This window comes from Anguilla anguilla, chromosome 10 (genome assembly GCF_013347855.1).
Source record: "Anguilla anguilla isolate fAngAng1 chromosome 10, fAngAng1.pri, whole genome shotgun sequence".
NCBI classification, from domain to species: Eukaryota; Metazoa; Chordata; class Actinopteri; order Anguilliformes; family Anguillidae; genus Anguilla; species Anguilla anguilla.
The window spans coordinates 11039471-11052219 of record NC_049210.1 but is presented as its reverse complement, the minus strand read 5'-3'; the positions used below and the strand labels follow the sequence as shown (position 1 = coordinate 11052219).

Below are 12749 nucleotides of genomic sequence, written 5' to 3'. Positions count from 1 at the left end.
TGCCTATGTGTGGGGGGGAGGGTTATTTTATTTGAGGAGAAATGCGGCCGCTTAGAGATGAGTCTAAAAGGAGCCTCCGGCATCGAGCAGCAAAGAAGCTTCAGAAAGGCATTATCTCAGATTTGAGGTAAACCGAGGTGATCGGTGCCCAAGCAGTACTCCAATCTCAGCCGGGCCAATTCAACATCTGGCACACAGATCCAGCTCATCTCCGAGCGACGCACCTGCTTTTAAAGCAGGGCGCACAGATAATCTGGGTAACAGAAGGCGTAGACCTGTGCTTATGCCACCGACTCATATCGAAGCATCACTGACTCACTGTTCCTTATGGGGCCATCAAGATTGGACCAAATGGACTTCCAAATGTGTCGAGGAGGCATTTTATATATTATCTCAATAATATATTAACAAAAACTTAAAAAGGGCATTGAACGGCTGATTATGAAGGAAGTATGCCTTCCACTGGATGATCAACTTTGTGAAATGTGCAGACATATTATATTAAAAATGTGGAATGTGTTAAAAAAAAGTGTCTGATATTATGAAAGGAATTACACGAAGCGTCCTGCATTTAATTTAAAGCGCTAGCCATTCATTTCCTTTTTCTTTCCAAGCACAAATGTTACATTTTTTTCACATTTAAGTGTCAAATATATTTTCTCACACATTAAAACATGGTTCTGTGAATGGCTACTCCCCACCATTCCCATATGTTCTATGCTTTCATGCTTCAGTATCTTTCCAAATGAAAGATATTATTCTCTTTCAGTTGTATCTCTTTTTTCCAATCCACCAATTGTCATACATATACAACACACACACACACACACACACACACCATGGACTTCCCAGATGTCCCCTTAAGCTTTTTCCTAATTTCCAAGAAGTCACTTCATTTTCTAGTGTGTGCTTTATTCTCACAAGAGCTGCAATCTGAAATGAAATTTTAATGATATAAAAGGTACTGTTCAAGCCTGTCATGAATTTCAGATAAAAAGAATCCACGGCATAATGTAAAGTACAAATGGGGAGTACTTTCCGAAGTGCATTTCCAATATGAACACCTTGTTTATTCCAAACGTATTTTCCACATGCACTGACAAATGGGAAATCAATCCAAAAAATCATGTTTTCATACAAGAACGTAATGTCTTCTGAATGGAAGCCAGCGTTGCAAATAAAGCTTGGGTAAATGCAGTTGCTTTGCTTTGGTTAAGCATTAATAATAAGGACAGGGAACAGTGTGTTTTGTTTTGTATTGGTGCAGTTGAGTCAAATGGACTTCAAGAGTGACATGTCTTGTCATGACAGTCCTGTCTAAGAAATTATTTATGAAAAAAAAGAAAAACATTAATCCAACAATATAAATAATAATGGACCTACAAAATATTTTCAACTGCATGTTTATCGTTTATAATTTCCCTGTATGAATGTCAACCAACATCACCTTATATACAACAGTTCCTCTCAGCATTTTAAAACCGAAAACCTCAGTCCATGCTAACGGTTTGGTTCTCTTGCAGATGCTTGTTTTGTGATCCTCAATATCTGCAGCAGTCAGTGGATCACCCACATTATTACTAGTCCCAAGATTATTTATGCCATCGATAATAATCACAGGCTCTTCCAGCAAACTTGTGCGGAGTCATCGCTGCATGCAAAAGCAGGATACCTCTTTTTTGTTCCAGCACTGCCTTGGAACATGATAAATGTTAGCAATTTCAGCTGGCCAACATGGTATAATATATGAACTCCTCCACTTGTCATGTGGTTTGCTGGTTTAATTGAATTCCCCCCATGCGCATGTGATGGTTTCTGGGATTATAAAATTGCGTGATGATTATCATTGGTCTGGGGCCTGGACGGGTACAGATAACCCTCCTCTCTTGCGGACATGCCGCAAATGAATGCTGTCTACGGGACTACTGCTGTTTTCTAAAAAAAAAACTGTGATTGCAAGCAGGTCAGCACATGGTGACAGATAAGAATTTGGAAGAGGAGATAGAAAGAAAAATTTGAAGGACAAGGAGATGTTTTCTGCTGAAATCTTTTCTCATCTCATTTTTGTCTAAATTTAATTTTTTCATAACTGTCCAAATCTTGGGGTTAAAGTCAGCCTTCTCTTCTACTTGATACCCAGTTTTGATGTACTTTTGATTTGACCAATTGAGGCAACCAGATAGAATTAGAAATAAACAAACAGACAGACATGCACATAACTCAAACCCAAATTATGCAACAATACAGATTTTGCACCTTTCTATAGTCCTATTTGACACAATCAATAAAACAGAGGTTTGAATTCTTGATATAGAGAATGCAGTTTTAGTGACTATTGAACTCGAGCTGTGATTGCAGAACAAAAATAATTCTATTTGTTTTTTCAACCTTAAGGATACATATTGATTGATTCGTAGCCAATGTAATGCTACACTGAAGACATAACGTAAAAACCATGAGATCTCTAATACAGCATAGTACTTCATTCTACATGCATTTTTATGCCACTATTACTCTCAGCATTACAGCAGGGCCACACCAAATAAACACTGAATGACTCTGTTTGGCAGGGATGCCGAATTCAAGTGACCTGATTAATATTTAGGGTGGCAGCTGGGCATTTAATCTTCTGTGTTAAAATCATCTTGAATATGAGCTGATTACTGTGGTTGGAGCAGCAGAAAGCTTCACTTGGATTGTGTCCAATAACCCATTTTGGATTTTCACACCTCTCTATGCATGCATACCTTTCAGCCAATAAGAATACTCAACATGATATGAAATAAATTCCTACTAGCATGAAATTTTCCCATAGCCAGTCACATTCTGTTTTGAAATGACACTTCATATGGCATTATATGATGTGGACACAATATATTAAACTATATTTCCATAGCTGTAAATTCTCCTGAATATTTCAGATATACCACTACCCAAGAGCCAACCATTCCAATTTAAACAAAACGATTTAACACGACAAAAGCAATAAAATGTTGCATTTAAATAAATGTATATTTAATCTGACATAAACAATATTTTGATATAGCTGTAACATTTTTAGCTGTTCGCAGATGGATACATTTTGGAATTTTACTTTTCTGTAAGGTCTGTAAACACAGAGATTCCCAGATTTTGGTGAGTGGATATTTACTACACATGTACTATGCTTTAAAACAATGGAGGAGAGTGAATTTTTCCCCATGTACCAACATTCCGAACTAGATATTTATGAGTGTTTTAATTAATTCCTTTTTTTCTTGTTATTTATTTAAAATATTAATTAATTCATGCAAATAATAATAAAAATAATAAATAATTTTTCTTGTGACCTTCCTCTAGTCATGATTTTGGTATTGTTTGCATGCTTCTGGTTTGTGTCAATCATACTCAATATGACTGATCCTGCCCCTTCATCACAAACATATTTTCAGCAAAACAGAGCACCGAGACCATATTTTTTGCAGCTGTTATTTTCCTCTGGGTTCAATAAGTATCACATTTAAAAAAAGTAATGTTGAAGTTAAAGTATAAAACCAGAAAAATCACAGAGAAAGTGTGACCTTCCTGAAGCTTACTCTCTGCCAACTCTAAGGGGCCATCAACCAAATGCCAACTGCTCTGGGTTAAACAGCCCTGGCGCTCACATATTATTGGAACCAGATGTGCGTTTCACCTTTCATTATCTGACCACAATCAATAAAGCGTATAAACAAGGATCTAACTAAAAAAAAAAAATCATTCTGCTCAAAGGACTTTGACATTTCCTACCTCAATTTACATATCACAAAAAGTCTAATTAGAGCTCATATCAATGTTCGCCTGATTGTGATTAATCAAAAGTGCATCTGTTGGGCCAGTAATTCACAAAGGTGTCTCTTCTACAATGTCCCTGTGATTACTGTGTGTCCACATGTCTCAGGCGAGTCAGAGCCATGCTTTGAAAACCTTCTCGGCATAGTAATTGCATTTCCAAGGCTGTGTTTTTGTGCCTTGAGCAAAAAAGGCTCTTCATGACACAGTCTGGCATTTTTGTGTCACGGACTAATTGAGAAGTGGTCAGAAGCCAAGCGCGTCTCATGAATGGATTTCATGTATTGTTGTTAAAAATATGACAATATGACGACAGTTTGTTGAGAATTTTGACCCCAGGTCAATCACTGTTTTTTAGGGTAACAAAGATATAGATTTGATTCATCACCCAGTTCCTGTGTTATGGTTGAAAAACAAAAAACAAACTAAAAAAATGCAGTGATAAGGCATGCAGTACAGTTTCTGGCACCGTAGTTAATAAAGAACATGTAGTTCTATATATTTATAGAAGGAGTTTAACTTGCATTACCACCTAAATCCCAATGAGGCACTGTAGCCACTGGGTTGTTGTAATTTCCTGACTAATTATACAATGTGTGATAAATTAGGCTTAATTGACCTAATGCACCAGGTGAGAGGAAGGAATGTGACATGGAATATCAAACACATACAACTCTCTGAAGGACCAGGTGCAACAGTACCCTCCTAGTACACTGCACACTGACTTGAATCAATTTATTTTGTACAGTTTGTAACAAATCTACACGGGCACAAACGATAGACAGGCATTTATAGACAAGAAACATCAGTCACCATATAAAAATATACCTGCAAGCAGCAATACACAGGGTTCAAGCAAAAGGCTATAATTTGGAAAGAATAATCATGTTAAGTAATGTGCTCTTGTGCTCTTGATGGGAATGCCAATATAGCTACCAGGTTTCATCAATTTATGTCAAACTGCTTGGTCTGTCATAAGCCACACCAACATTGGAAAGATTGAAAGATTATCAACTTTCTTAGCATAACTTTTTAGCAGACCAGATATAAACACATTTTCCAGAGTATTCAAAATGATTTTCACTGCATTGTTCAAGCAGAAAGTTGCTCTACAAGGTGATTCTAAGGTGCGCGATAAAGCAAAGTTCAGACTTGACCATAAAACCATGCAAAACAAGACGGGGCAGTTTGTAATATGCTGTACTGTATCATTCTCTGTATTTCACTTTCTACTCCAGATTTTCTGGACCTTGAAATGGACATCACACCAAATACTGCTGTGCTGGCACAGCTGTGGGAGTCGCTGCGTGACTAGAGTCTAGAGGCACCACTCAAGCTGTTCGCAGAACATGGCAAAAGTCTGGTTGCAATGATCTGCTGAATTCAGAGTAAAGAGATCAGAATGCATGAAACATACAATAAGGTCAAGTAACTGAAGAATAAGTATAAAACACGGCACAACAGACAAACATATTAACAGACACCCATTGCATCGAAACATGCAGACATTGCTGAGACACTGACATGCACTTCAAAAGACCAAAACTAATTGGCAGACGAACAAGGCACTCCACAGATACTCGAGGAGTCCTGAAGCGGAAGTGAAAAACGTTCGACTTGTGCAGAGGCCAAACTGATACTTTTCTGTTTCAACCAACTCCGCTGATCCAGAAAGATTTGCCTCTTCACATAGACAAGTTTTCACGAAGCAAATAATCCATTATTTATTTCATTTCAGTTCAACTGTCATAGCCTTCCATTTTTTATAGCCTGTGCCACTGCAAACTATTTTATTGTTAATGATGATTATTCTTATTTAACATTTTCAACTGTTTATATGTAGACCTTCATCCCACTAATAAGGAAGAAAGAAGTTAACACCCAAAATTAAAATAGTCTGCCGTGTGTCTGCGGTTTCCATGTGCTGTAAGCAACACAAGACAGGGCGGAAAAAACGTCTGTCAGTCATCATTTGTGCTTAATTAGGGGCAATGGATGTAGATTGCTGGGGAGGGAAAATGTGATAATTGACTGACAAGAAGGCTCAACCTCTTGCAGATGGATGACTGAATTACATGACAGAAAACCGCCTTTGAAAATCTAGTGTCCCTACTGATTGTGCACCAGTAACCCCCTGTGGTCAGTCAGGCACCTACAGTCCACCTGAACAACCTAAAAAGAAAACTGCAGATTGACATGTGTTTCAGAGGAAAGTGTATGCTTATCTGTGTTCTCCATAATTGACGGAGGAGGTTGCAGCAATGAGCGTGACCAGGTTCAGCTTTCACATTGAGAATCAAAAGAAAATAGGAGAAAAAATAAACAGTTAAAATTGTTATCACTGGCTAATGGGCTATTATCCTTCAACACTTGACTTTATATCAAGAACTGATTTCTAGCTACGCCACCAAAGAAAAACAAGTTATGCTGAATGTCAGCTTATCAAGCTGCAGACCATTGTCTCTCATTCCATAAACAGCCCTGGGGCTCATTCATAACATGGCAAGAATGATTACAATTTATCTGAGGGAATATCAGACACACCTTTTTACTATATCAGATTAGATGAAGTATCTCAAAATACATTAAAAAAAACCTTATTAATTTACATTCCAGATCTATTTATGTACAGCTTTCGGCAGTGAGACCTAAGATTTGCAACGGCACCTTGGACTCAAAATTCTTATCATCAGACTCATTTAAGACCAGGGTGTGTTAGACCCTAATTTTGGCATTCATAGACTAAACACAGATTGTTTATGGACTTAGAGTAGCTCAACAAGCACAGACAACGATGCAGGCAAGAATAAATTTTGACTAGGGACATTATGCTGGCTTGACAAAAGACGAGATGAATAGAAGTAATGTAATTGACATTAACATTAAAAAATAATCAAATGGAGATTGAAGAATGGTAGCTGACTGGTAATGCAGAGGTTAATGCTTTTACACAGCTTAGCTGTATCCTCTCATAATTCATATCAAATGGAAATGATACTCTGGGGTGACATCAGTCTTGACTACCAGGCAGAAAGAGCCTGCTTCTCTGACCGCACACCCGCGTACGTTTCCTATTGGACAAAAGGCCTGACGTTACATTCCCTCATCACTTCACAATTGGCAAGCAGTTTGTCAGCGTTGCCTGTCACTCAAGAAAGATTCCGTTTCAGAGATTTATATGAGGCCAGCATGCATCAAGGCAATGATGTAAAACCGGGCCATTTCAGTAATGTGCAAGCCGTGCATAAATTTGCAAAATAGGATGCATTTGAACGCCGCTTTTTATTCTTTATGCTCTGAGATCATTGACACATAATCCTGTGCCCTGTCATTTGTAACTTGAAATGGAAAATGCATACAGATCAATTATGTATACATTCAAGTTATTATCAAGGGCAGATGCTTCTAAGTTCTCCAAATTAGGCATGCATCTTGAAATAAATACAATAAATTAATAAATATTACCATTATTTAAAAGCAAATATATAACGAAAAGCAAAGTGGGAATTAACTGCTAATGCTTATATTGTAATGTAATTAATAGAATTCACAGATTTAGCCTACACCTTACACAAACTATGCAAGACAAATGAAATATGGGGAAATATGTGGGAATATGTGTCTTTACATGTGTATTACAATTCTGACAAATATACAACACATCTAGGTACTGTACCTTCTTCATACATTAGGTTAAAAAGGTAAATTATATTATTTACAAATAATGAAGAATATTGTTGGAAAATTACCTGCAAATTGCACATATGACAAGTTCCACAGCTGGATCAACCTTGAGCAAGACTTAGGTCACATACTTATTTCAACAATCTAAACAATCAGTTGACAATCTTACAGAGCCCAGTGAATTTTCAATATTAATAACCAAAACATGCAAAAAACGAAGGAAACCCCTTGGTCTGAATATTGCTGAAAATATTTTGATGATTTTACGGATTCAAGTATTTGACCTTGGTCCGCCTTTGAGGCGGTTTTAAACATGTGCAACAATTTCAATATATGCAAAATAGAGTTAATGTTCAACCATGACCTAGGACACATTCGTAAAAGCAGAATTTATCAATGCACTGCAGTGATATCTCGCTGTACTCTATTAGAACAGCCCAGATGCTTAGTCCTGGCTCCGTATGCAGTGTCAAATATAATGACCAGGGCGTCTTTTTATAAAGGTTATTATTCTGACTTCCCCATTTTTATGAACCAATTCATCTTTCAGCACTGAAACCCTGAAAAACAACATACTAAGGAAATTGCCAAATAAGCCTGTAGAATTGCGCAAGGACATAATAATGGGCATGTTAAAACATTTCACCGGTACTTATTTGATAAATATACAGTGATGAAAATGGGCGACATTTCGAGTTATTATTTCTAATTTAACAAACTAAATGTCAATATGAATTTAATTTGCAGGAGCATGGCAATGAAAAGGGGGGTGGGGGGCTGAGTCTTAGGCACGTGGCCAAGTCCTGCTTTCAGCGTGATACCGCCAGGGCAGCCTGGTCCCAGCTAAATGCGAGGAAGCGTGGCAAGTGCAAGCATGACAGACCTCGTCGTTTATACCAAAAAGTCTAAGCAAGCTCAGTGAGCCCTGTGTACCTCCGGCCATCTTCATCCAATTCCGTTCTGGCGATGACAAATCACAAGAATGTGCGTTGATGTACACGGTGCAGATACTGTAGCTTGTGGCAAGGCATTTTCCACATCAGCGTTGAAAGCCACAATCCACTGTAGCTGACAGTGGTGTGAGAATAGTGCTAGCACAAGTCCGGGAGACACAATCGAACCTAATTTATTAGGATGCCGAATTTTTAATTCTCTTAAAGTCATATCTGATTTCAACATTTTTTGCACTTTAGGGGTTCACCAGTAGTGTTTCTATTGTTGCGGTAGCCTGGTATTGGAAAGCCAGCGTTAATTCGCTGTGTATTCGCTATAATTATAATGTTTAAACAAACGCATTAAAGACAATAGTTATTTATTTATGTATCTGTGCGTTACTTGGAAAACCGTGTCATCGAAGCCAATCATGTGTGTCAAAATGTTCCCAAACTAGTCTGAAATCCAAGGTTGCTCTCGTAGCCTACTACAGGGACACCACACAAAATGGAATAGAAACTGTTTTGTGTCATAATTCATTGTGCTTGAAAAATGAAGCTATTATAAACTATAGTATAGTTGGACTATAGCAAAGCATTGTGTCAAGCATAAGATATATTCCATCCCTCTTTATGCACGAATGACTTTAAGTCCGAAAAACAACACGCCATAACTGTCACGATTCTGTGGCTAACGTAAAAATTACCTTGTGTACAGTACGCACCTCCTCTTTTTCAGTGGAGCCCTCGCCTTCGAGAAAGGTTTTGTTTTAGGCATAGCTGAAAGACCGTTTCTGATCTCGCGGGGCATCAGGCGGTTATTACGCACGTTTGCGTTGCAGTTCTGTCGATAATTTGTTTCAGAAGAGGTGCCTGTGCTCTAGCATTCAAGAAAAGAGGTCCGTAAAGTTCATCTCGTTACCGGCTGCTAAAGTAAAGCTCAGCACTTCTGATTGTGCGCGGTCTGACGTGCGGAGCTCATCTGAGGGGGCAGGAGCACAAGGCTCAACCAAAGGAAAAGGCGTACGAATTAATTTGCAAGAGGAATCTGGAAGAGACGCAACATTTGGTGGAAGACGTTTCGAAACGGCTGTTTCCTCCCTCAAGTTCGCACAACTGATTGTTTCCTTGAACCTTTTAAAACAACTCTTCGCACTGGAGACAAACACATGAAAGAATAAGCTTGTTCCTCTCGTTTGTATTGGGTTACCAGTGGGTATGCGAAAAATAATGGCTCTAAGTTCATCTAATTTGTCAGCGTTTGCTATGGAATTATCCTAGTTTTGCTGATGACAAGGACGCGTCCACACTGTCTCGGTTAGGTTGTTAATGATTAAATTCACTAATTTGCTGCCCTGGCATTTAAAATGTGTCTCCAAAACATTGCGAGGGCAGACCAATCATTCTTTTCTGGCTAGATACAGAAGAACGGAAATAACGAAGAAAAATTACTCTTTTTTCGATTTCTGTGTTGTGTGCATCTTGTGCGTTTTTCCCGCCGTGCAAAGTTGGTGACTATCAGGATCTTGGTTGAGGGGATCCTCCTTTTAGAGGAAATCGGTGGATGACAAGCAAGAGAAATCTGGACCTACAGAGCAGAACAAGCTTGACAAGCGTAGTATTTGAACGCAGCGTTTATTTGTCTTTTTGTCGTTTGGAACGCCGCGTTAATACCTACATTCGAAGGGATATTACTGTTTACATAATAAACCCCGAATAAGAGTTCTGTGGGAATCTCTGGATTGAATTGCTTCATTTGAAGTTTCCCCCCCGAATTGGATTATTTAGAGGTTGTAGTTGTTTGCACAGGGACTGCACAGATATCGAAAAATACTGAAGACATGCTCGGATATTCAGATTTACGCACCGTTGGAACCACACCGGAGTGCTAACGAGCAGTGAAGGAAATTATCATAAATTTATCAGGAGCAAGAAAATTGGATAGGGGCTTCGCTGTTACCAGCTCCCTGAGTCGGAGTTCCCTTTGGATTTATCATGATGTTCATGCATATTTTCAGTGTTCTGTTTTTCTTAGGTGAGTGAAGTTGCATTCGTTGATCAACCCCCCTCATTCACACTCTAAAAGTAATTCTACACGAATTATAAGTAATGAACTTTATTACGAAACATGCATTGATAGGAATTTCCAAGATTGTGCACTCTAGGGACGCCGTAATCAATCGACATCTTTGAAAGTAGCCTAATTTTCGAAACATTACAGGTTCAGTGCCTTGCTATAAATTGAATGTAGATTATCCACCAAATAAATTTTAGTGGGCTACGTTGTTACTGAAAAGTGTATCGAGTGTATGGATAATATAATCATGAACTGAATTAACAGAATTTACAAGTCATTCACATCCCGTCAGAAAGTAAGCTGCAGGTTTAGTATGCGTAGGCCTATATTTGTGTGTGTGTGTGTGCGTTCGTGTATGCGTACGTGAGTGTGTGAACTCAGTTTTGTAGTTAAAAATCATTAGCCCTATCAGTAGAAATGCACGTTTGTATGCTAACCTGTTGTAAAACGTAATTTCTTAACTCGTCTGTCGCATTCAATATTGCGTATAGGCTAGAAGTTCAGTGCAACAATTAAATAATATGTAATGGAGCTGTTATTCATTTGGTGGACGTGAAACGGATTATGTAGCATCAAGGTCACAGAAATTACGGACCAACACAGACAATGTGTTGGTCCGTAATTTCATAGTATAGACTGCATCTCCTGAGTATTTCAATGTGTGGTATGTTGGCGTACCGGGCACCAGAGCATAACTTTCACAACCTATTGACTTATTGTCGCGGTTCAGTTCTTCAACTTTTTCAGCCACACGCACACACACGCACACACACACACACACACACACGCGCACAGAGAGAGAGAAAGAGAGAGAGAGAGAGAGAGAGAGAGAGAGAGATGGGGGGGGCACAATTTTTGGACCTTCTAGTTATGAGATTATGTCAGGGAAGGTTAAGGCTTGTTTGGGGATAGTGCATTAGTACATTGTGGAGGTTTATACATGTAATCGCACAATATCCGATGAGGACATAGTCAGTCAACACACGATTCTTGATGAGAGTGTGGAGTGCATGATTTTGATGTCATGTGGAGTGCTGCTCTAATCACTACTACTACAATACGCAGTGTGGTTTTCTACGCGATGAATGCGGTCAGGCATCTTCTAAATTGATATTTCCGCCAACATTTTCCTCATGTAATTCTGCCCAGTTATGAGTGCGGGACATCGCTATGCTTATTATGTTCGTCAGTTTAGGTTCATCCTGAAGGTGGCGCTCGTGTCCAGCATTTTATCGACGATACTAAGATGATTTCAGGAAATACGATGCAATTGATGTATTGGCCATACATCGATATATTCTCCATAAGCCAGCACAAGTAAATTATTTTGAGGTGTAACTAACATTCTGATATAGACTAAATGTATGCAGTCAATTCACAACTGCGTGCTCTCGCTCTCTCTCTCTCTCTCTCTCTCTCTCTCTCAAATCTAACCTGTGCGTGTGTTTAAATGAATGCGTAAACATTTTGCATTGTATTTGCATTGTATTTCACTAACCTGTGTTGGGTTATGAGGCACAGCTATAGGACACCACATATAATTCAAAATGCACTATATTTACGACAATGGTGCTTTCTTTTCAAACTTTATTGGGCTGCAGGGCAAATGTCTATGCTCATCTAACCTCAATTAAACACCCAGGGCTGCCTAGTTCAATAATAAAATCACCGGCAATTGCTGTAGTCTGTGTGCATATGGTTTTGTCATGTTTAACGTCTATCTCTGACCTTGCAGATACAGTGAAATATTTCAACAGTACCCAATAGATGCATTGCCTAAAGAACATTTGTATGCTGTACAGATGTCCAAAGGACATCAAAGATGAACACCGATTGAAAAATTTCCCTTTCCCTTATCTTTCAAATTAACAAATGCACAGCCTTGACTACTGCTGTGAATCTCTCATGGTTCATCATTACATATAGTATAGAGGATGTAGCTCACCAACTGCTTATAATAAAAAAAATATCATACTTATTTCCAGTTAGCTTGCATATACAAATTGATGAATGATGTTAAAATGATTATAAATCCTAAAAGTATAAATGAGGTAATATATATATATATATATATATGTGTGTGTGTGTGTGTGCGTGTGTATATATGACCTAGAATGTTGACTGAAGATATGGCTATGGTAAGATATAGGTATGACTTTGTGTATTTATTATTGTAGAAACATATTGCATGGAAACAGGTCTCACCCAGTCCCAAGCATGCCAGCACTGTTTTTGTGCCCTAAACA

The 12749-nt window shown here is 38.4% G+C and overlaps 1 protein-coding gene and 1 long non-coding RNA gene across 2 annotated transcripts in view; one reads left to right on the top strand and one right to left on the bottom strand.

The window, feature by feature from the left end:
* Positions 1-9263, bottom strand: part of LOC118206267 — a 34775-nt gene extending 25512 nt beyond the window's left edge. Inside the window, exon 1 of the long non-coding RNA XR_004761169.1 lies at positions 9134-9263. This is a non-coding gene — a long non-coding RNA (uncharacterized LOC118206267). The remainder of the gene's footprint in view (positions 1-9133) is intronic.
* Positions 9213-12749, top strand: part of LOC118206266 (GDNF family receptor alpha-2-like) — a 72883-nt gene continuing 69346 nt past the window's right edge. Inside the window, exon 1 of the mRNA XM_035378709.1 lies at positions 9213-10461. Coding sequence (XP_035234600.1) covers positions 10422-10461 — 40 coding nt within the window. The 5' untranslated portion in view covers positions 9213-10421. The remainder of the gene's footprint in view (positions 10462-12749) is intronic.